Source organism: Molossus molossus, unplaced genomic scaffold (genome assembly GCF_014108415.1).
Source record: "Molossus molossus isolate mMolMol1 unplaced genomic scaffold, mMolMol1.p scaffold_m16_p_12, whole genome shotgun sequence".
Taxonomy (NCBI): domain Eukaryota; kingdom Metazoa; phylum Chordata; class Mammalia; order Chiroptera; family Molossidae; genus Molossus; species Molossus molossus.
The window spans coordinates 75,033,017-75,055,174 of record NW_023425347.1 but is presented as its reverse complement, the minus strand read 5'-3'; the positions used below and the strand labels follow the sequence as shown (position 1 = coordinate 75,055,174).

Below are 22,158 nucleotides of genomic sequence, written 5' to 3'. Positions count from 1 at the left end.
ACACGGCTGTGAATAGTAAATGAAGTCAGACGTGGGACGTCCTAGCACAGGGCCTGGCAAATAGGAAATAATCCTGTCGGTTCTGTGTCTGCCCAACTGTATCAGTGTGTCCAGACCATCCCCAAATTGGTGGCTTCCAGCACAGCAGTTTGTCAGCATTCTGTGGGGTGGCTGGTTTTCTGTTCCCTGCGGCGTGTCTGAGGTCGCCCTGCCCTGCCTTCAGCTCTGCCCGACTGGCTTCCAGATGACAAGGCCACTGTGCAGCACCTGCCAGGCTGAGGCCCATGGCCAAGCCCAGACAGTCTGAAAGGAAAAGGGAAAGAAGTTGAGATTACAGTGTAGGAACCATCATAGGGGCGCCTCATCTAAATAGGTTACGTCCCCATTTCGTACAGCTTTGACCCCTCCCAGAGTTACAGATTTCATGGGAAATGCATGTGTGTGTGTATTTTATAACTTTAAAATGCTGTCCCTGGTTTTTGTTCTAATCACTGAATGACTTTAAACTGAGGGGGGAAATTGTGATTTAGAGCTTAGGAATGAAACTTATAAATAATCAGATTTGCTTGTAATAATTTTCATAACAAATATTTTTATTTTTCAGATGCCAATTCTACAGAGTTTAACCCCAATACCAGTCATCCTGTGGTGAGTCCAGTGTTTGAATCTCACCAGGGCTAGAAGGGTGTGGAAGGGACATTTATGAAAGTGATTGATGATGGTCAGAGACAGGAAATGAGAACACTTGGGTCCATCCCAAAGAACCTGACACCCTGCACTTTCAGACCTACTAGATGGGAAGAATTTTCTTTCTCATTGTATTTCTTACTAGGTTTCTGTTTTGCCACAAAAAGTTTTAAGGACGGGTACCATCTCATCCAACTTGGGGGAATCCTGATTAAAATAATTCTCCACCCCCACTCCCGTTAGCTGATACGAAATACTCATAGGCATTTATTATGTGCTAGGCATTGGTTACCGCTTTATACAGGGGTGAGCAAAAGTAGGTTTATAGTCGTTTGTGTGGAAAGATCTATAATACAAGAGTAAACAATACAAAAGTAAACGTTTGCATACTCATAACTGTAAACCTACTTTTGCCCTCCCCTTACATTGATTCATTTAATTCCCAACAACCTTGGGAGAGGGGCACGTCATTGAAGACTTTCTGGAATACAGTACTGAGTTGTTTAATGGTAACCAAAGCCCTTCGAGACCAGCATACCTCATGTTGTATCTCCTACCAGAGGAATGTGGCTCCTGGGCGAGGGACAGTGCCTTCTTTGTCCCCGCATCCCCAGCCCAGCAGCGGCAGGCCTGCTGTTGACACGGAGGATGCTGTGTTAAACACGATGGGCAAAGCTCTCGATCTTAAGGCACTTGAACGGCATTAGTATGTGCTTGTTGACCTGAAATTGAACTTTGCTAACACTAAGACCTCAGGAGGAGAAAAACAAAGGTTTTGAGATGTTGGGGGACGGCGGGGGAAGAGAGCACAGGGAAGGTCCTCGAGGTCAGATGGTGCTCAGAGGAGCATGGGACTGAGCGGTGGACTGGACGCTCACTAAGCTGTCGGGGCTTGGCGAACCCTAGACGAGCATCCTGTCTGAGCAGCTCGGCGGCCTGGTGGAGGGGGCGTGTGATAACGTGCCGTCTGGTGTACTTGCGGCTGTGCTAGTCCTGTGCGAACGGCTGCAGTCCAGCAGCACTTGTGAGCCGTGTGCTGGGGCAGGAACGGCCAAGGGAGGGAGCGGCTGTGCGGGTCCTGCAGCTCCTCAGGGCGGGCTGGAGGCTTCAGCCCCTAGCCAGCGAAGGGTTAAAAACGACCACTGGGGCCTTTTCCCGTGACCAGCCTTACAAGGAAAGGCCAGGGAATCAGCCTCCCCCCAGGCTCATTTCCTCTAGCACACGGTCTCCAGCGGAGTCTGCATTGTGTGTGTGTTTTTCAACATCTCCAGGTCATAGACATGCCAGAACACAATCCTGGGCAGATGGGCGGGACCATGCGGCTGGGCAAGAGGAGAACCCTCTTCCAGACCAAGAACTCCGTCATGAGTAAGAGCTGCCTCCCGCCGCCCAGCTTGCGGCTCGGCACCTCCAGGACGCGTGTCCTAGGGCGGTGCTGCGGGCCGTGGCGTCTTGGGTTCTGATCTTGCTTTAGAAGTTCTTCCTTTCCTTTCCCAGTCATGCACTTTTAGGATGCACTGAAATAGGTAAAGCTGCAGGATGGGTCTTAGGAAGGTCACAGGTGGTGAATGAAGCCAGGAACCAGGGGAACCTTGGGTGTGGACGAGTTGCCAGAATGAGGCAGTTAGGTAAAACCCATTATAAACTCTTCTCAACTATGAGGTCGAACCGTATGAAATTGATGATGTTGGCACTTTCTGTCCCACAAAAATGGCAGTTTCATAAGGTTCAACCTAAATAGATTTAATTCTAAAAGTACTACTAGCAGGTGCTAAAGATTTAGGGAAAATTTGGGGAAGAAAATACTTTAGAAAATTAAGATTTCATTTTCTTGCCCAAGCTCTCTCTATACATATTAGAAGCAGCTCTGTTTGGGGATCTGGCAGCAGCATGGTTTGGGTCTCCTGAGTAGGGGATCTTTCAGCCCTCCCATCTCTCCTGTGGGCTCGGGGATCTCACCTGGCAGCCTTTGGGGGTTTGGAAAGCACCCACTTCCAAGGGCAGTGCTTGTTCACAGGCAGCCACCAGGGGTGAGGAGCTTTGACAGCTGTGACTCAGCCGCACAGCGCTGGCCCCGATGGTCGTCTGTGTAGCTCTTAAAACATCGCCCTTGCCCTGGCCAGTTTGGCTCACTGTTAGAGCCTCGGCCCGCGGACCAATGAGTCTCGGGTTCGATTCCGGTCAAGGGCTCGTACCTCAGTTGCGGTTCATCCCCAGCCGTGGTCCATAGTTGTGCAGGAGGCAGCCACTCGATGTGTCTCTCTCGCATCGATGTTTCTCTCTCTCTCCCCCTCTCCCTCCCCTTTCCTCCTACTCTATCTGAAGACAAATAGAAAAATATCCTTGGGTGAGGATAAAAACAAAATAAAAAAACAACATCGCCCTCAAGGCTTCCGACATGCGGTGCATCCTGATTGGTTTTCCAAGGGTGTGCCTCAGCAGTCACATGTTGGGGGTGGTGATGAAAGTCTTACGGTTTGTCTGGCGTGGCTGGAGAGAGGCAGAGCCCCAGACTCGGTCTAGACTGTGCCGCGAGCAGGTGGCGGGGGTGGGCAGGAGAATCCTAGAAGTAATCTTCACAGGGCCTGGCTGTGTAGATGATACAAGAAGTAGAAAGCAGGATGTGGTGGTAGTTGGGTTTTGTGTGTGTGACATCAGCATTCTTTACATCAGCTTGATTTTTTTTGCCAGGGAAACTCTATGGAGATCCAGATTACTTGGAAGAGAGGCACCGCCACAGATTTGAGGTGAGGAATTGAGCTTTGTGAGTTTTACATTTTTTTCCTTTCTGTTACTTTGGAAAGAATAAGCTGAGAAATTACTTTTCATTCTACAACAGGTGAATCCAGTCTTGAAAAAGTGTTTGGAGGAGCAAGGCTTGAAGTTTGTTGGCCAGGATGTTGGAGGAGAGAGAATGGAAATTGTGGAGTTGGAAGGTGATTACTTGGGCTGTTGTATTTTGGGAAAATGTAAAAATGTTGTTACCCTTGACCTGAAAGAATTAGGAAGCAGCGCTGTCTTATGAGGGCAGGAGTTTGGTGGAGGAGGGGTTGTCTGGAGCCGGGGACACCAGGGTCCACAGCACGAGCTCTGTGCCATGGCCTTCCTTCCACGGCATGTTTCACCTCTGGCTGCAGCTCCTCCTCCAGAGTGAGAGCTTGGACTTGGTACTTGAGTCCCCCTCTAAACTAATGTGACCTGTGTGACTCAGTCCCTTGGATGCCTGGGCAGCCAGGGACAGGAACCTGGAGAGCAGGTCCCTTCAGCCAGGAGGGAGGGGGCATCAACTCTCCCACACCTTGTGGTTACTTTTACCCAGGTTACAGTCAGATAACTGTGGGGTCTGTGCAAAGGTGAAACATTTAATGAGATTTTTTTCTCTAATACATTTGTTGTGCACATACGTAGTGAAGCTGTTTCCTGTGCCTTTCGGTTTCAGATCATCCCTTTTTTGTTGGAGTTCAGTACCACCCTGAGTTCCTGTCCAGACCTATCAAGCCATCCCCACCGTACTTTGGCCTCCTCTTGGCCTCCGTGGGGAGGCTCCCACATTACCTCCAGAAAGGCTGCAGGCTCTCGCCCAGGTGAGGTCACCCTTCTCTAGTTTTTAGGTAGTTGCTGATTCAAGGACAACAGCCATCACCCCGTTGATGATATAAGCAGAGCCCAGGAGCCAAGAGCCTGGCTGGGTGCTCCTTCTCACAGGGGCATGCAGGGGACTTCTCCTTCCCTGGGGTTTTCTCAGGCTGCTTCTATGATGCCCATGACCTTCCCCGGCCTTGTGGTCAGGCGCCCTCTCTGTAGCATCAGGGCTCCAGGACTGTATTTCTAAGTAGGATTCTGTGGTCCAAAGGGAACTGTTTTTTTCCAGGATGTCAGCCACAGCCAGGTGGTTTCAGGACCCTGTGCACCTTAATCCGGAACCAGTTAGTTACCCTGAGCTGGTGGTTAGGGTATCAGGACTGAAGTATAATTCGATTGTGTACCTTTTGTAACTAGAAGAAGCTCTACAGCTTTATACTAAATATGTAATCAGTAAAGAGCCTTTCTGATGTCTGTGTATGCAGACAAGTGTCCTTATGGTGACAGTGGTGGCAAAAACAGGGAAGTGAAGCGAGTTTTTGTTGGGTGATGATGAACAAACATCTGAATTCTACAGGGACACCTATAGTGACAGGAGCGGAAGCAGCTCCCCTGACTCTGAGATCACAGAATTGAAGTTTCCATCAATAAATCATGACTGATGGTAACGTATGTGCTATTTTTAAGCTTTAGTTTTTTTGTTTGTTTTTGTAATGTTGATAACACTAGAATTGTAAGAATATCATAGTTTAGTGTTAAAACGTTTATCTACCAGAGGATGAAAACGGTGAGGTCACCTGGGCATCAAATGGGTGAGACCCCTCCAAGTACACGCAGTTACCCAGCCTGCTCTGCTCCAAGTACCCGCAGTTACCCAGCCTGCTCTGCTCCAAGTACCCGCAGTTACCCAGCCTGCTCTGCTCCAAGTACCCGCAGTTACCCAGCCTGCTCTGCTCCAAGTACCCGCAGTTACCCAGCCTGCTCTGCTCCAAGTACCCGCAGTTACCCAGCCTGCTCTGCTCCCAAGTACACGCAGGTACCCAGCCTGCTCTGCTCCGAGGACACGCAGGTACCCAGCCTGCTCTGGGTACTCCAGTGGTGGGGCACCAGTCACTGGGCAGTTGTGTCCTACTGATGGCTACGTTCAAGTGCCAGACTGACCACATCTGGGAGAACTAGATTCTTAGCTCATTGGTATTTCATGTACCCGTAAACTTGGAGATCTTGAAGGAGGTGACAGATGTGACAGCATGGCAGTTGTCATTTTTGCAGAGCCTTACGCTTTCATCAGGAAGTGCTTTAGTATTGATATGTGCAACACTTTTAAGTTGATTGCTGCTTATTCTGGAAATCCCTTAAAATCCAAACAATTATTGAACGAACTTTGAGTATTTGTGTTTGTAGTTACAGGACTTGTAAGTAAATGAAGTACAGTAGCTGTGGGCACTGCCGTGAAGGGTAGAGTCCTGCCAAGATAACTGAGTGGACTGTGGAGCAAAAGTATAGTCTGCTGCTGAGGCTATCAGAGGGGGTCAGGGTGTCAGTCCAGAATCTGTGGGGTCTGAAAGGAGAACTGGGCATGTGGCGTGGTCCCCTGTAGGGGGCGTCCTGTCCCAGGTAAGAAGAAGCCCGCTTCTGCCATGGGTCAGGGAGCCCCTGGATGAGGTGGGCGGCTAGAGGGAGGTTTGCACTGGGAAGGGCTGCTGACTGCTGGTGGAGCACGTAGCCCGATGGATGAGCAGGGCTGTCCACCAAGAGTCTGCTGGAGGCTGGCTGGTAGTCTGAGAAATTGCCACACAGAGAGGAAACTTGAGCAGCAGGGTAGGTGTTGGGTTGGTGATAGCGTTGCTGACGGCCGCCGAGTGCAGCGTTCACCACGTCACTGGCACCGCTAAGAGGCGGGCGCTCGGGAAGAACACTTGTGTGGGGGCAGACGAAAGGCTTCATGTCAGATCTGGAAAGTGTATGATTCTCTAGGAATTATGACTTTAGCTTGTAATTATTCATTTTAGGCTCCTACTACTGGTTCTTCAGTGAAAAACAGCTGACCATAGCAGCTGACTCTAAATTCTGACTTTTCCACTTTAACATACATCTATCATATAATCACCATTTCTTTTCTCTTTTTTTAAAGCTCTGGTGATTCTTCAAGAAAGCCTTCAGACTTTGGGAGTTTACAGCTTCGATTTTACACTCAGCTTTTGACACTTCCTTTAAATTATGTTTTTATTAAGACTATTTTATTATGGGGAAAAGGTGTTTGGAAGACTATGTGACTTGCATGTCCCATCATGTGTGTCGGTTCCTACAGTGTGCTGCCTGGTGTTGACACTGCTTTTTAGTCCTCTGGCCCCAGACGAGCAGCAGGAGGTCTGGGCAGGAGCAGGTGACCGATGGGGCCGGTGCAGTGCTTGCTAAGCACCTTGTTTCTGCAGCTACCTCGAGCCATTGTGGATTCGAGTGTGTGGCCTCCCGCTTCCCCAGGGAGGCCCAGACCATTCTCGAGTGTGCCGCACGCACTTGTGCGCACGGAGGGGTGATTTTAGCCACTGCTCACGACTCGGTGCTGGTGACCTGCAGGCTCACTACCAAGAGCAGTGAAACCAGAGACCGGCCTCGGCCCTGCCCTGTGCTGCGGGGACCCAGTGCCAACTCTGGTTGGCATGCGCTGTCCAGAGCAGTGGTCAGTTTGGTGTCACATGAAACGGCAAGAGGTCTGTGTCTCTGAAGCACGATTTGAGAGCCCGTCCTCTGGCTGGGCTTCTCCTGGGGCCAGGAAGCACTCCTTGCATCAAGGAGTCGCTTAAAGAGCAGAGAACCTTTTGGGGAAGCCGCCTCTAAACCCTCTCACATGTGGACAGCTTTGCTTGAGGAACTTCTTCCTTCTAGGATGGTGGTGTTACAGTCGAAAGGCAGTATGAAAGTCTATTTTCTTTACATGATGTAATGGTAGGCACAGCTGTGTGCCCCTTATATTCTGGCTGGACTCGGTGTAAACTCTTAACTTAAGAAATAAATGATGCCGTGCAAGAGGCCCACTTTGTCTGTATGCTCTTTATATCCTGGCTGGGTGGAAAGTGTCTGTGCAGATGTCCCTGTGTGCGGCGGTCCCGAGCGGCCCGTCCCAGGCTCCCCTCCTGGTGAGCAGCCTTATTGGGTGATCTCATGGTTTGTTAGAAAACTCAGAGGGGAGCCCTGGCCGGGTGGCTCCGTTGGTTGGAGCATTGTCCTATATACCGAAAGATGGGTTTGATTCCCAGTCAGTGCACATACCCAGGGTGTGGGCTGGATCCCCAGCTGGGGTACACATGGGAGGCAACTGATTCATGTTTCTCTCTCACATTGATGTTTCTCTCCCTTCCTCTCTCTAAAATCAATAATAATAATGATGATAAAAGAATGTATGTTTGACCCTGGCCAGTTTGGCTCAGCCATTAGAGCGTCGGCCTGTGGTCCAGAGAGACCCGGGTTCGGTTCCCGCTAAGGGCACGTACCTCGGTTGCAGTTTTTCCCCGGCCCTGGTTGGGTCCTGTGGGTGGCAACCACTCGATGTGTCCCTTTCACGTCGATGTTTCTCTCTCTCCCTCCCTCCCTCCCACTCTGTCTGAACAAAGAATGTAAAAGTGTTCGAGTGAGGATAAAAAAAAGAATGTATGTTTGAAAAAAAAGAAAACTAAGAGGGGGCCTTTCTTTTTACTAGGAACCAGAATTTCCCAGAGGACTCAAATTTAGGTTCTCGGCAAATAAAGGCGGAGATTCAGAGAAGCATGGGTGCCGTGTGCATGGTTTGGTCTTGAGAAGGGGGAGTAGATCTGTTGTTTTTGAAGGAGGCCACCCCTCTGCCAGGCAGGGATGTGCCCCTCCTGTGGCCAGGGAGCAGCCTTCTGCTCCCCCAGCCTCGAGTCCCGGTCGCAGTCCTGAGCGGTTTTTCCTTCAAAGTGAACTTAGTGGTACCGAATCCGCACTCCCTGTGGCACGTTGGTGACACTGCCACCCGCTAGCTGCTAACCGTCTCCTCTGCAGGCTGAGGCAGAGGCTCCGGGCTCGGCCGGTGCCTGTCAGTGGTCAGCATCATTCACTGATGTTTGAGAAACAGGATTGGGGAGAAAATGTTTTTAGCTCAACATTTGGCTCCTCCACCAGTGATCCAGAAAAGAAGCGGGTTCCCTTTTACCCTTCCACTCCTAGTCCACGGCCGCCCTCACTGCTGAGGCCCAGAAGCTGGTGCTCTTCCTGCTGACCAAGAGCAGCCCAGCTGCCTGTCTCCGTTTCTCGTGGGCCGAAATAAAATGTCTTCACTCACAGAGGGCATCTTGGTACTTTGAATGTGGCTGATTGGGTGGATTCTAACCTCTTCTAGCTAGTGGTCCCATCAGGCAGTCATCGGTTACTATAAAAGCCATTCCCCAAACAGGGCTCCGACATGCCCGGCGGTGACAGCAGCGCTCCCTGAGCAGTGAGGACTTGGCTGGGTGTCAGGTAGTTTGCAAAAACCTCGCCGTGGTTAGATGTTCCCACCTCTCCCTTTAAGAGTGCCTCAAACATCCTGGCCAGTCTGGCTCAGCGGTTAGAGTGTTGGCCTGCGGTCCAGAGAGACCCGGATTCGGTTCTTGCTAAAGGCGGCACGTACCTTGGTTGCAGTTTGTCCCCAGCCCTGGTTGGGTCGTGCAGGAGGCAGCCACTCGGTGTCCATTTCACGTCGATGTTTCTCTCTCTCTCCCTCCCACTCTATCTGAACAAAAAATGGAAAAATGTCCTCAGGTGAGGATAAAACAAAACAAAACAAAACAAAACAGAGTGCCTCAAACGACCAGTTGTTAGGTGCTGACCCACTTGCATAACCTTTGTAGAAAAGGACCCCGGATGCCTTTCCAGGGCTTGCAAAGCTCACCAACCCTGCCACCCGGCTGCGGCAATAAGACTGTACCAGGAACGAGGGCTGAAGCCAAGACTATACAGGAGGGCGGCCTTCCATGCCCAGTCTCCACTGACCAGTACCCAGAGGCTTTTTGGGGAGGAAACCTGGCATAGTTTCTGGTGTCCTTCAAGCACGGTGACCGGGGCTAGTTCTTAGCAGTCTGGAGCAGCTCAACTACAGCCTGACCTCACCTACCTTTGTGGAAACTGGCCATTTCCCGATCAGCATGTCAGGATGTGATGCCCGGGTTGGCATCAAGCACAGAGGCAGGAAAGGGGTGGGGAGAGGGTGTAATTTAAAATAGGGTGGAGAGGAAAGGAAATGGGAGTCAAGCAGCTGGGTGGAGGGGGCTGCTTTTTAGGCAGGGGAGGCAGCCAGTGCAAAGGCCCTGAGACAAGGACTCACGAAACAAGTTGGTCATTGTCACTGGAATGCATGAGCAGGGGCAGGAGGAGGCATTGCGGGCAGATGGTCATGTCATGGAGAATTGTGTAGACCACAGTGGGCCTTGATCTCAATGAAATGGGGAGCCTTTGAAGGGCTTTGAGCCCAGGCCTGTCCTGGTCAGACGCTGACTTTATAGAGTCTCTGCTGGTGAGGTGGTGGGTGGGAAATGGCAGTGCAGGACTCCTCCAGCAGCAGGAGGGTGCTTGGAATGGAAGTCAGCCCCTGCCGGTGTGTGGGAGACATGGTACCAGCCCAAGGATGACAGTGTACTGTTACTATCAGGTGTAGCACTTTGCCCCAAGGTACCCAGTCATTAAGGCAGAGCTGGACTGGAACCTGACCATCTGGCCTCCTTCCCCTTCATCTCTGTGTGGTAGGAGCCCAGAGCTGGCTAGGCCTCCTGGACAGAGGGGGACTTAGCATAGGACTCCTGACCCAGCTTCATCCAACTGGCTGGCCAACTGTCTTCGAAATGGCCATTCCTGCCTCAGGTCCTTGTAATGCATTCAAGAGCTATGAGAATCACAAGTTCCAGCATGCCAGGGCTGGGGGCTGCCTGTTTGCCCTGTAACCACAGTTACCAGTGTGCCTTGCCAACCGCAGAGGGGATGTGCTAAAATGACAAATTCCTTTCCGGCCCTGTCTAGCCAACTGCAGTCACTAGACCCTGGTGTGGGCAAGATGAGCTTCTTACTTCCCTTCTAGCTCAGCCCTGGTATAGTTCTGGCCAAGTTTGTACAGGTTTTGTCTGGAGGTAAGGTTCCCTGGGGATCACGCTAAGAGCAATTTCTTAGCCACATCCCAGGATCTGCTCAGGATGGAAGCCACAGGGGACCAGCCCATGTGTGTGCAGTGTTGCTGAAGGAGCAAGGAAGCCTGGTGCTCCCATGGCCCTCTGAGCAGCCGGACGGGTTTATTGGGAGGACATTGGTTCAGATAGAAAATCCCTGCATCCCCCAGGGAGAGTGCCAGCTTCATCCCTGCTCTCTTGCCCTCGGGGCCCTCACAGGACGCAGCAGGTGCAGGAGACGGGCCTGCGCTGCTGCAGCTGCCGCTGGAGCTGCTCCTTCTCCACCGTCAACGCCTTCACCCTCTCCTCCAGCTTGCTCAGCTCCACTGCCCACTTCTGAGGGGACACCATAGAAACAAATGTCCAAGCCGACATCGTCTCAGGTTCACACACTTTCCTCTCGGGGTTGAACTGATGGAGGAGGGCAAGGCACAGAGAGCCTGGGGGGCCTGCTAAAGGCCACTGGGCACCAGATGGGCATTCCTAGGTGAGAAAGCAAGGTCCCCTGATGGAGTCAGCCTGGGGTCTTGAGGGAAGCTGAGCGTCCCAGGCCCTGGGATGGCCTGTCCTCTGCAGCCTCCTTGAGTACCAGAGGCAGGCTCAGGTTGGCTCATGTCCCCTCTCTGTCCGCCCCTTGCACTCAATGCTTTTCTGCCACCTGACTTTTCCTTCTTGAAAAAGCTTCTCCTTGGGACTGTGTCCAGCACTCACTGCCCGCTAACTTGAGGGCCTCCCTGAAAATGTAGTGTACAGTCCTCAGGGTTGTCTTAAAACTTAATATCCTATTTGCTGGCTCCTCCAGCCACACAACAGTGGAACATGGGAGGTGGTAGGGTTATTTCAATTCAGCTCCTCTGGCACACTCACCGGGCAATGGAGCACCAAGGGAGACCTGAGGGTTCCCCCGACTGCTTAGTGAGAGTTGAAGAGGCCCAGGGCCAGCCCTGCACCCCGCCCCCACTTGCCCCGCCTCGGCCACTTACCTGTCTGCACCACTCCTGGATGGTGTGGACGGCCAGCGGGCCCTGGATGCTCCCGTCACGCCGCAGGAACACCTCCCCCTGGTCTGTCTCATAGAGCTGTGGCTCAGCCTGGGCCTTGGGGGCCAGCACACTCAGGCGGATCACCTGGGTAAGGGCAACAGCAGCTCCCGGGTGCTGCACCACACAGTACGCAGCCCAAACGCCGCCCTGCTTGCTCCTGGCTTGCGACTCCTGAGGGCAGCCTGGGGCTGGGGTAGGGCTAGTTGAAGTCTCTTTTCTAGCCACTGCCTGCCTGGCTTCCCCTTCGCTGCCACCCCCTGCCCAGCACTGCTCAGCAGTGTAGATGTGGGCCGTCACGTGTAGTGATGATGTGACTGATGACCTGCCCCGCAGCTCACCTTGAGGGGCGCGCTGCTGGGGGAGGTGCTGACCACGGGGATGAAGGTGAGTGTGTAGGCCTCGGGGAAGACCTGGGGCCTGAAGCCCTGCAGGATGGAGTCCACCAGCAGGCGCACTCGGTCCTCCTCGCGGTGGCTGCAGTGGATGCCCCGCACTAGCCCGCTGTCGTCCACGCCCACCAGCAGGCTGCCGCCCTCGCTGTTGAGGAAGGCGCACACGTAGCGCCGCAGGTGGTGCTTGAAGGCCAGGCTCAGGTACTCGCCGCCGCCCCTCTTGAACTCCACGTTGCGCGTCTCGCTGCCCAGGAAGGCCCCCTGGAAGAGCCGCTCCTGGCCCTGGCCCTCCGGGTGCACGATGGCACTGTCTGAGCGCGTGCCACGGGGTCGGTGCGGCGAGCTAGCCCACGCCCCGGCCTGCGCAGGCGGGGTGTTGGTGCGCCTGGCCGCTGGGGGGCTGGGGCTGGGGTGGGGGCTGGGGCCGCTGTCCTCCTCCTGCTGGAGTGGGGCAACAGTTGGGAGCCCTGACCAGGGCAGCAAGAGGGACAGACAGGCTGAACCCCACCACCACCCTGAGGTCCAGCCCACTCAGGTATCCCCATGTCCTCTCCCAGGCAGGGGGATGTAATTCTGCCCAAGGTCCTGCAGCTACCGAGGGAAACCCTGCTGAGTCAGGGTTGGAACCAGCCACTGCTCCTTCCTGGCTGGGCTGCCCTCTTCCCAGGTGGGCTGAGATGCATGGCGGTAAGAGCTCTTTCCTGGGCTGGAAGCTGGGACACCTGTGGGCCAATCTCTTCCCACTTGGTTGATAGACCTGAGGCCCAGGACTGTCACCAGGAGACACCTCAGTGCCCCGAGGTCCCATGTGACAGCTTCAGGTCTCTAAACTGAGAGGGGCTCCTGAGACCCCTCCCCCTTCCTGATCTCCCCGAAACCCTTGCTGATCACTTTCTGGACCACTGGCTAGTCCTCCTGAACTTCAGCTTCCCTCAGGCTCCCCAGGTTCCCTGCCATGGTTTCTGCTCTGTCTGGGGCCCCTGGGCATGAGCCCGGGCCACTCCCCTGGTCTGGGCTTCACTGGTCAGCCTCTCCCTGGACTCCTTGCCCCAGGCTCTCCCTGTTCCCCCATCCTCAGCGCTGACTCCAGATGCAAGTCAGACTGTCACTCCTCCCTTACTGGGTTCTCTGCTGCCTTCTGGGCTCTGGAAGAGGCTGGGAGCTCAGTGTGGGCTGGGGCTTGGTGATCAGGGGCATATTCTTATCAAGCCTGCAGTGCCCAGAACAGACAGATGGTTCAAAAATGAGAGAAACTGTCATACAAACATGAAATCAGGCTCACTGGTCTTAAAGTGAGTCACAGAGGTGTTTATTTCTGCAACAATTTAAACATTGTGGTGTTTCCACCCCAAAAGGAAAGAAAGATAAACCAGGATCACCTGTCTCATGGAGTGACCTGCACGGCCTCAGTGAGGTGACTGTTCCCTCACATTCCCCACAGAAACCAACATTCAGCCCCACTCTGCCTGGTCTCATCACCACCCTTGGTGGCCTGGCCCCTGCCTTCACTCTTCCTTAGTTCCTTCTGCAGCCCTCAGCCTGAGCTCCAGGGACACCAACTGGCCTGCCTACTGCGTATGTAACATCCCCTCATCACCCTGTTCCTTGGTACATGTCATGTCCCTCTGCCTGGAAGGCCTGTCCCACACCCTAAGTCCAGCCTGGATTCCACTTCCCCTGTTCATTTGTCCCCAGAGGGCAATGGGGACCCTCCTGTGCCCCCGCAGCTCCAGGAGGCCTCTGTGTAACTGTCACTGGTGGTGTCTGGCTCTACTCATAGACAGAGGGCTCCCCAAGGGCAGGGCTGAGCCCTTGTTCTCTGCTTTGCAAATTGGCACCAAGTGGCTGCTGGTGGTTGTCAACTGAAGGAAGCAGGCCAAGGAGAAAATCCGGACCCCTGTGGGACCTAGGGCTCGGCTGGCCCGGCCCCGGAGGCTGGGATGCAGATGCCCCCGGGAGGAGTCGGTCCCACACATCGGCCTTTCTGCACATGCTTCCAGGCTGGAGGCAAACTCTAAGGGTCATTGTCCCTCTGGGAGTGAGGGGGCAGCCCGTTTGCAGATCTGTCTCCAGTTTCTCCACGACACCCTCTGCCCCACCCAGTGCAAGCCATCCCTACCCAGACCCTGGCTGAGGTGCCAGGGAAGCCTCACCTCTCTGTGGTGTGCGGGCCCCCGGCCATCTTCCAACACCAACTCCTTTCCGCGGGCCACCAGCTCCCTGATGATCTGGTGCTCCTCCAAGGCTGCTTGCAGGCGCCAGGGGAGGGAGGCCAGGGCGTCCCTGTGGGTGGCCACCTGCACCAGGGCATAGGCCTTCCTCGGCCGCCTCACCACCTCGATCTGCTCCCGCGCCACCGGCAGCTCCAGCCGCTCCAGGGTGTCTCGGAGCAGGCAGGAGAGCACCGGCACCGAGAACTGGGGATTCAGGTGGCCCACGTAGAGAATACGGGTGCTGGGGGCCCCCTCCAGGCCTGAGTCCTCCAGCAAGGACTCTTCGGTGGGGAGCTCCTGCAGGGGCTGCTTGCCTGGGGGCTCCATGAGGGGCTCCCGTGCTTGTTTGTGCTGATCTCCTCCTGGGTCTCTGGAGGGGAGTCTCTCAGTAGGGCTTCTGGGATTCCTTACTGCTGGCTGCTCTTCCCAGGCCCTGGGCTCTCAGCTTGGCCCAGGGCCTCCCAAGGGACTCAAGGGTTGCCAAGGCTCCTGGGAGGTTCACAGATGGACAGGGGCTGGGAAGGGTCAGAGAGAGAGGGAGGCAGAGTAGCAGGAAAGGGCCTGCCACCCACCCCCCGCTGGGGACAGGAAAGAGGGGAGTCAGACAGGGCTGAGCTAGAGAACAGAGCATGTGAGCCTGCCCCTGCAGTCCACAGAAGGGAAGACTGAGGGGATATGCCCAAAGAAGGACAGAGGGGCCCAGGACTCAGGTCTCTGAGGGTCCCCCATATCCTTTCATTGGCCCAGGGGTCCTGTCTTCCCTCCCTGGTCCACTCAGGCCTCCTGGGAGCCATAGGGGTTTCCTGCTCACCAGAGATTACTGCTGCTTCCAGGTACCAGAGCAGCCTTGCCAGGGGCCTCTGGAGGGGACCTTACCCCAGGGCTCCGAGGCCTGACTGTGGCCCTACTGCTGCTTCTGCTTGTCTGGTCCGAACCTGGTGTGAGCCCAGAAGAGGCTCTGAAATGGCCAGGGCTGGGTCAGAGGGCTTCAGAGCAGAGGTTTCATGCTCTGGGCACACAGATGAGAGCTATGGCTTCTCCCCAGAAAAGTGGGCTTTGTGTATATATGGACAACTTGAGGAGGCTCGTGGACGCTTCTTAAGAACTAGTCTAGACTGAGCCCTCTGTTTCTGGTTCAGAGAGCAGAAGTGAGGGGGGCAGAACAAAGGCAGAGCTGGGGCTCTTCGTGTCCCTGTCCAGCCTCCTGCCAGGCCAGGAACCTCGCTCCTGAGTTGTGCACACACTAGCCCCTCTACTTACCCCACCCCCCACCCCCAGCCTCTGGGCTGTATGGCAGGCACCACCAGGCTGCATCTTTTCAGATCGGATCCTTGAGGTAGTCAGGGCCTGGGGGCCACCTCAGCTGGGTGGGGGCATTCAGGGCCAACAGGAATAGGAGGAAAAGGGAGACCCTCATGTCCTGACTGTTCCTGGGAGGGAGTGGGAGGTGCCAGCCCTGAGCTCCCACAGCTCCCTGATCCCTGCCAGCAGTTCCCAAGGGCACTTGGCGGCTTGGCATGGGGTGGCAGTGAGAACCAGGGCTGTAAAAAGCGGGCGGGGCCTGTACAACTACCTCTGTGATCTCATGAGAGTCAACAATGTCTTCTTGGCCAGTGTCAGGTACTCAGGCAGGCAAGGTTGGGAAGTCATTCAGGAGGATGCTTTCCCCCACCCCCACCCCTGTTGTAAACAGATACAGCTATAAGAGAGACAACCAGCGTGGCCCTGGGCTCCCTCTGGCAGCTCCCAGAACCCAGGGGCTGAAGAGGTACTTCCTCCCTCTGTAATGTCTCTCTAGGCCCAGTGCCCACACATGTTCCCTGGTGTCCTTCCTTCAATACCAATCCCAGGCCCCATGGAGCACTGACAGGGCCCAGCTACTTCCAGGATGGATCAGAACACACATCGTTGGCTCCAGGATCCCTCTGACCCCAGGCACTTCTCTAGGCCAGGGACAGAGGTTCTGTCCAGAAGAGCCCTGGAAAATAAGTCAAGGCCCTTTTTGGGAGTGCCCTGAATGAGCAGTGCAGCCTACCAGGCCCCACGTCCAGGAGTCTGTGGCAAACCGAGGTCTATTTGGTTTGGCAGCCCTGACCCTCTGGCTGCTTCACTGAGACCATGGTTAGAACCTCAAAGTAGCCGAGAGGAAAAGGCATTCTAAGTTAATCAGATGTCAGAACTAGTCACCGGTGAGAGCTGGCAAGTACTCCCTTCCCCTCAGAAGTCTCCTTATCCAAACCTCTCAGAGCCAGGTGGGCTCCAAGAAAGGAGATGACTGATCCAAAGCACCACAGCTAATAGCTAGCTGGACTGGCTGGAATTCAGCCTTGGCCCGAAGTCAGGTTACTTGGCTTGAAACGCTTACTCTAGCACTTCCTGGCTATGTGGTCTGAGCTTAACTGTCCTCATCTATAAAATGTGTTTGCTGTGAAGATTAAATGAGATCATTCTAATGTGTGTCGAGTTTTGGGGGTACACCGTAACACAATCGTATTAGTTACTCTCGGTTATACTGCACTGTGCTGCTGCCCCTCCACCTTCTTCAGCTGCCCCATGAGAAACAGGGATGTGGCCCTGGACCTGAGTGCCTGCCCTGGCCGGCACGTGGGTGAACCCAGCCATGGAGGCTCTGTGGAGCTGCTAACCCCAGAACTGCTCTTCCAGCTCGGGCTCACCAGCCTGTGCTCTTCCAGCTCGGGCTCACCAGCCTGTGCTCACCAGCCTGTGCTCTTCCAGCTCGGGCTCACCAGCCTGTGCTCACCAGCCTGTGCTCTTCCAGCTCGGGCTCACCAGCCTGTGCTCACCAGCCTGTGCTCTTCCAGCTCGGGCTCACCAGCCTGTGCTCACCATTGTCTTGCTGCACTGGAGCAAAGCCCTTTGCCTTTCTGGGGGCTACGCAATGCTGGGGCCCCAGAAGACACCTGGCAAATACCCTGTTCCCTGGGGATTGCTGGCAGAACTCAGGGAAATGCTCCTCATTTTATATGTGAGGAGACTGAGACCACAAGGAGGCACTGCTCTGCCCACTGGAAAACAGTGATTTGGGTGTTGACTGATTAAAAAGACACTGGCGCCTATACTGTTTTTTATTTATAAACAAACCGACATAAAATAAGTCCAGATGGCAGTGGGGCAGCTGTGTTGCTGACCTGCTTACGAAGGAAGCGTGTGAATAGTGCAGTGGGTGCAGCCAGACTCCAGCCTGGAGGCCCTTTCCTCCCACCCACTCTAGGGCCCTCTTAGCCTAAAATCATCAGCCGAGCTGCTGCAGCAGTTCTGGCCGGGGCAAGGGGCTGTGCTGGGGGACAGTGCGGGGCAGGGGATCCCCATTCCCACAGATGCGGCTGTGCTGCAAAGGGCCCAGTGGCGGAAGAAAGGGGAAGGTGACAGGGACCCTCTCCTCCTCATGCTGAATGATGTGGTCAAGACTTTATGGGTCTGTCCGTCCCACAGAGAAAGTGCCCTGGGACCAGGGCAGGGCAGTCTCTCTCCTCCTGAAACCCCCTGTTTGAAGTAACGAGTAGAGACTGAAGGGCTGGCCCGAGTGCCAGAAACAATAAATTAACAATAAGAAAGATCTTTTTTAAAAAAGTAGAGGTTTGCACTGTGAGCGTGGAGTCTGGGGATCTCCGAAGAAGGCAGGAGCTGTGGGGCAGTGAGGGCCACGCCAACCCAGCAGGTTGAGGGGACTGGGCACGGGTGTCAGTTCAGCCCCATCTTCCAAGGCCTCAGAGGTCAGCCCCTTCGCCACCACATGGCAGGTGTTGGGTCTGATCTCCTGGTGAGAGGCCAGCGGGCTTGGGAAATAAATAGAGGGGACCTCAGAGCAGAGGCAGGGCTGAGGGAAGAGCAGCGCCAGCCCTGGGCCCCTCACCTGCCCCCTCAGTCCTTCATGGAAGGACACGTTATGCCAGGAGGGTAGCAGTGAGGCTCCACACAGCCTCCTGCAGTCCTGAGGCGGCCCGAACGCCATGAGGCACCTGCTTCCTGAGAGGAGAACGCTGCCCCTGCCCGCTCACCCCTCAGCTGTCTAGGCCGTGTCTTCCTGCTCAGAACTTGCCCTGCTTCAGCCGGTCAATGTGGTAGGAGAGCTTGAGCGCAGGCCCCAGCTTCAGCCCCATGTACTTCATCATCACGTCACTGCGCAGCAGGAGCAGGGCCTTGCCATCGATCTCCTGCGGGGGTGGGAGGAGGCGCCATCAGAGGCCTGTTTGGTCCAACCAACCAGGAAGTACCAGCCGCGTGGAGTCCAGTGGACCTGCTCTGACACTAAAGCCCACCTGGTCTCCCACATCTGTCTCTAACCATCCCTCCCCTCAACATCCACTGCTGAGCTCACTGGGCTAAGCTCTCCACATGCCTGCACCCCAAATCTCTGCGATTTAGCTCAGTTCCAGCCCCCAGGAAGCCTCCTCAGTCAGTATACTTGTCACTTCTCACAGCCTGATTTCATACTGACCCCCACTGTCATTCTGAGCCCTCTTCCTTCCGGAGCGGCAGGGACTCTGTGTGAGCTAGACACAAAGCAGGCGCTTACCGAGCAGCTCCGGACCTTCAGCCTGAGCTAAGAGCACCCTCCAAACCACCTGGCATGGGAGATTTAAGTGACCAGTGAAAGGAACACATCTGTTTCCAGTGCCCAAGGGCAGAACCGCACAAGCAGCAGGGGCTATGGGGAAATGGCTTTGCGCCCCAAATCAGAAGTATGGTCAGTGCAGGGGATCAAGAGCAGTCCCTGGCCACAGGGCCAAAGGATTACTTGAAGAGATGTTTGAGGGGCCAGTAGAAGATGAGGGACTGAAGAGGGTGGAGAGTTGGGGGCCACTTGGCAAGGGATCCTAACTTGGGCTGAGGCCCGATTCTCAGGGCAAGGCAGGCAGTGTCCCTGACGCTGAGCCCCAGGGTGCCCACCCAGTAGGAATGGCTGCATTAGACCCCATGCTAGGGAGTAAGTTGAACTCAATGCCCAGTGAGGGCTGAGACCCAATACTCTGTCCCTAAGTTTGTGTTGGTCTCCTGGGCTCAGTTTCAAGGGACCTGGAACAAATACATAGCCCAGGCCCTTAAGAGTCTCCAGGCTGCAGAAGCAATACTCTCAGCAAACGAGAAAAGATCAGGCAGGGACACTTACGTGTTTACGGAAAAGGTCAGCATGGGGTCCCAGCTGAGGATCAGTTTCCCGAACAAACTGCATCACATCCTCGACTGTCCATGAGGAGGGGTCCCGGCCACTTAGTCGAGATGCATCCCGGTTTTCCAGGTACCGGTCCGACCCTGCAGGACAGAAGGGCACCTGCTGTCACGAGCGGGGACTGGGCTGAACTCCAGACCACTCTGCTGGGCATGTCGTGAGAGGCCCCGTGGGCAAGGCTGACAGCTTCGCCAAAGCCGAGGGACCAGAGGCTGTGGCAAAGGGGAGGGTTATCCACAAAGGGTCTGAGGGGCTGACTCCTCTCAGTCAAATCTTTGCTCTGTAAGAGTAGATCTGATTTTGAAAATATTAAGAAATTTTACATTGAGGCTGTAATTCATCCTGGACTTGAGTCGGGGTAACAATGAGGTAACGGGATTACTTGGGTTCAGTGTGGGGCTGGTGGTGAGACTGCTTTAGCCTTGGTTCTGGGGACCATTACTAGAGAGACCTCAGGAACTGGGCAAGAGTAGAGACGAATCTTTGGGGTCCAGAGAGAAAAAATGGTGGATAATGCCCCGAGCCTCTTCCAAAGCCTGGGAAAGAGCTGACCTCACCACAGCCTGATGCACAGAGGCAGGCGAGCTTTGCTTTGGCTTCCAGAGTCTCAGCGTTAATTCAGTGCTCTGCTCAGAGCTCATGTCTCAGTCATGGCTCAATCACAGCTTCTCCATTTGCCTGTGGGATTTGGGATCTCTGTATTCTGACCATAACCTGCCACAGATCTCTGCCATATCTTCCAGGAAAGTGTCCCTCCTCTCCCTTCAATCTCTTTTCCTTGGAAAACTCCAGTTTAGCTAAGCAAGCAATGGCTTCAAGGACCAGCTCCTTAACGAAACTTTTCTGGTGTAATCCTGAAATAACTGGTCTCAAAGGCATTTCACGCATCTCCTGGTTACAGCTCAATCTCTACACTTTTCCCCATCACATCACCCTAATGATCTGTTCTTTGGAAGGCAAACAACCTTTAAAAAGTCAATGGAGAGTGCCAGTCCCTAAAAACTGCATGTAGTAGCCTCCCATGGCACCTGACATGACAGCTCCACTCCTTGGCCTTGGAGGTGCTCCTTCCTCTGGCCCTTTGTACATCTGGCCTCCTGTCCAGGTCCCTCCCCACCTTTACTCACGCTCATCCAGACATCACACTTTCTTGCTGCTAATTGAATAGGCTATGCTCTTATTCTTTGACCTGTAATTTCCTCTGTCTGGAATGTTCTTTTTCCAGATTTTTGCATACCCAATTCCTTTTCAACATTTGGGTCTCATCTCAAATATCAATTCCTCGGGGAGACATTCCCTGATCTAGTAAAAGTACTCCATTCCCCACAGAATCATTTGCAATCCAATTACTCTATTTTTTTTTTTCTTTTCTAGCATATAAGACTAATTTTATGCATTTATGTGTTCTATTTTTTCCCCTGCTATGTCCTTATGATATTGTGATTTATAATACAAAATATACATATTTCATCTTCATCCCCATTTGTGGAAAATCCTTGGAATTTTCTAAGTGGTGAGATAGCAGTTATTTGTTATTCATAATGAGCCCCTTTCAGTCACGCCTGAGTGTGTTAATGAGGTGACTTTTGGAAAGCCCCTACAGAGGGGTGTTGGTTGCCAGGGGAACCAACCAGGTGACTAGAGGGTTGGACCTTTCAGCCCCACCTCCCAACCTCTCAGGGAAGGGAGAGAGGCTGCAGATTGAGTTCAATCACTAATGGTCAATGATTTAATCAGTCGTGCCTGTGTCATGAACGTTTTTAAAAACCCAAAAGATGAAGTGTGGAGAGCTTCCAGGCTGGTGAACACAAGGAGGTGCTGGGAGACTCGTTCACCCGGCCCAGAGCCAGCATGGCAGCTCCACAGCCATCCCCATACCTGGCCCTATGCATCTCTTCCACCTGGCTGTTTCTGAGTTGTATCCTTTCCCAAAAAACTAGTAATAAGTCTCTAATCCAGGGTGCAGTTTTTCTGAGTTCTGTGAGCTGATCTAGCACATTAATTGAAATGGAAGGGGATGGTGGGAATCTCCAATTTATCTAGTTGGTCAGAAGTACAGGTAACAATGAAGACTTTCAACTGGCATCTGAAGAGGGGCAGCAGTCTTGTGGGATTGAACCCTTAACCTGCAGGATCTGACACTATTTCCAGGTAGTGCCAATACTGAGGTAAATTGTAGGACACCCAGCTGGTGTCGCAGAATTGCTGGTGTGGAGAACCCACAGGTCTGGTGTCAGAAGTGAAGGAGTGTTGAACAGAGTGTTGAGAGGTGGGGAGATACACAGGAGCCTTTTCCTTTTATAGTCCCCAACACATAAGAGTGCCTGGTCTGCCACAGATGTTCAATGTCTGTTAAATGAATGAATGATCATTTGTAAGTGACTTGTGTATTTTTCTGTCTCCCCCACCAGACTATCTGTCTTCAGATAGAGACCTTGCCTTGCTCACGTGTATCCTTACCACCCAGATGGCCAGTCACACAACTGAGTGGCAGAGCTGAAACACACCTGTAAAGGTAGAAGGGACCTACTATGTAACTGTCTCCTGCGAAGGCTAAACATCTCATTTTTCTGCATTCTGGGTCCCAGGTCTAAAAGTCAAAGCAGTTTGCTTGGCCCAGCCCCTGCACCCTGGATTAGAGACTCTAGCCTATTATTTCTCAAGCTTGAGGCTGGACACTGAGCATACCAGGGGAGAAGTGTGCTGAATCAGAGCCATAAAAATTCTGATGGTCTTTTAGAGGTGGCAGTAGACAGAAAGTTGGACAGGACTCTCTGTGAGCCAGCCACTTCTCCCTGCCCTGAAAGTCCACTGTGATTCTCACGGAAACCAACTCAGAGATTATGCAGAACAGAGAGAAGATATATAAATGAGTGTCCTTCTTGGACCATCTCA

General features: G+C 53.7%; 3 protein-coding genes across 12 annotated transcripts in view; 1 reads left to right on the top strand and 2 right to left on the bottom strand.

Moving 5' to 3' along the window:
* The window catches only part of CTPS1 (CTP synthase 1), a 45,159-nt gene that overhangs the window by 22,743 nt on the left and 258 nt on the right, over positions 1-22,158 (top strand). The window contains exons 13-19 of one of the 6 annotated variants that reach the window (XR_004958887.1): positions 605-648; positions 1,959-2,055; positions 3,379-3,434; positions 3,527-3,623; positions 4,127-4,271; positions 4,847-4,933; positions 21,675-21,778. Coding sequence is in view for 5 of the 6 variants with exons in the window: in XM_036255818.1 (XP_036111711.1) it covers positions 605-648; positions 1,959-2,055; positions 3,379-3,434; positions 3,527-3,623; positions 4,127-4,271; positions 4,847-4,931 (524 nt within the window). In the remaining variant the exon portion in view is untranslated. Of the gene's footprint in view, positions 1-604; positions 649-1,958; positions 2,056-3,378; positions 3,435-3,526; positions 3,629-4,126; positions 4,272-4,846; positions 4,939-5,044; positions 5,064-6,403; positions 7,298-21,674; positions 21,779-22,158 lie in introns of those variants that run through there. The other 5 variants (XM_036255818.1, XM_036255820.1, XM_036255821.1 and 2 more) reach the window with 5 other exon arrangements.
* SLFNL1 (schlafen like 1) lies at positions 10,638-14,402 on the bottom strand. The gene is made up of 4 exons (XM_036255823.1): positions 14,013-14,402; positions 11,806-12,297; positions 11,408-11,551; positions 10,638-10,760 (listed from the first exon to the last, which is right to left on the bottom strand). The coding sequence occupies exons 1-4, from the start codon at positions 14,397-14,399 to the stop codon at positions 10,638-10,640; spliced, it is 1,146 nt and encodes a 381-aa protein (XP_036111716.1). The 5' UTR covers positions 14,400-14,402.
* SCMH1 (Scm polycomb group protein homolog 1) overlaps positions 17,181-22,158 on the bottom strand; it is a 166,307-nt gene continuing 161,329 nt past the window's right edge. For all 5 annotated transcript variants that reach the window (XM_036255813.1, XM_036255815.1, XM_036255814.1 and 2 more), the window contains 2 exons: positions 19,204-19,346; positions 17,181-18,247 (listed from right to left, as the gene is read on the bottom strand). In XM_036255813.1, the coding sequence (XP_036111706.1) occupies positions 18,122-18,247; positions 19,204-19,346 (269 nt within the window). In that variant the 3' untranslated portion in view covers positions 17,181-18,121. The remainder of the gene's footprint in view (positions 18,248-19,203; positions 19,347-22,158) is intronic.

Bases quoted from the DNA above. Each gene is read 5' to 3' on its own strand.
- SLFNL1 (XM_036255823.1), bottom strand. From the start codon at position 14,399: ATGGAGCCCCCAGGCAAGCAGCCCCTGCAGGAGCTCCCCACCGAAGAG. The intron at 11,552-11,805 runs GTGAGCTGCGGG...GCCCTTACCCAG, and splicing joins CCAGCAGCGCGCCCCTCAAG to GTGATCCGCCTGAGTGTGCT. The intron at 10,761-11,407 runs GTAAGTGGCCGA...GTGTCCCCTCAG, and splicing joins TCCAGGAGTGGTGCAGACAG to AAGTGGGCAGTGGAGCTGAG.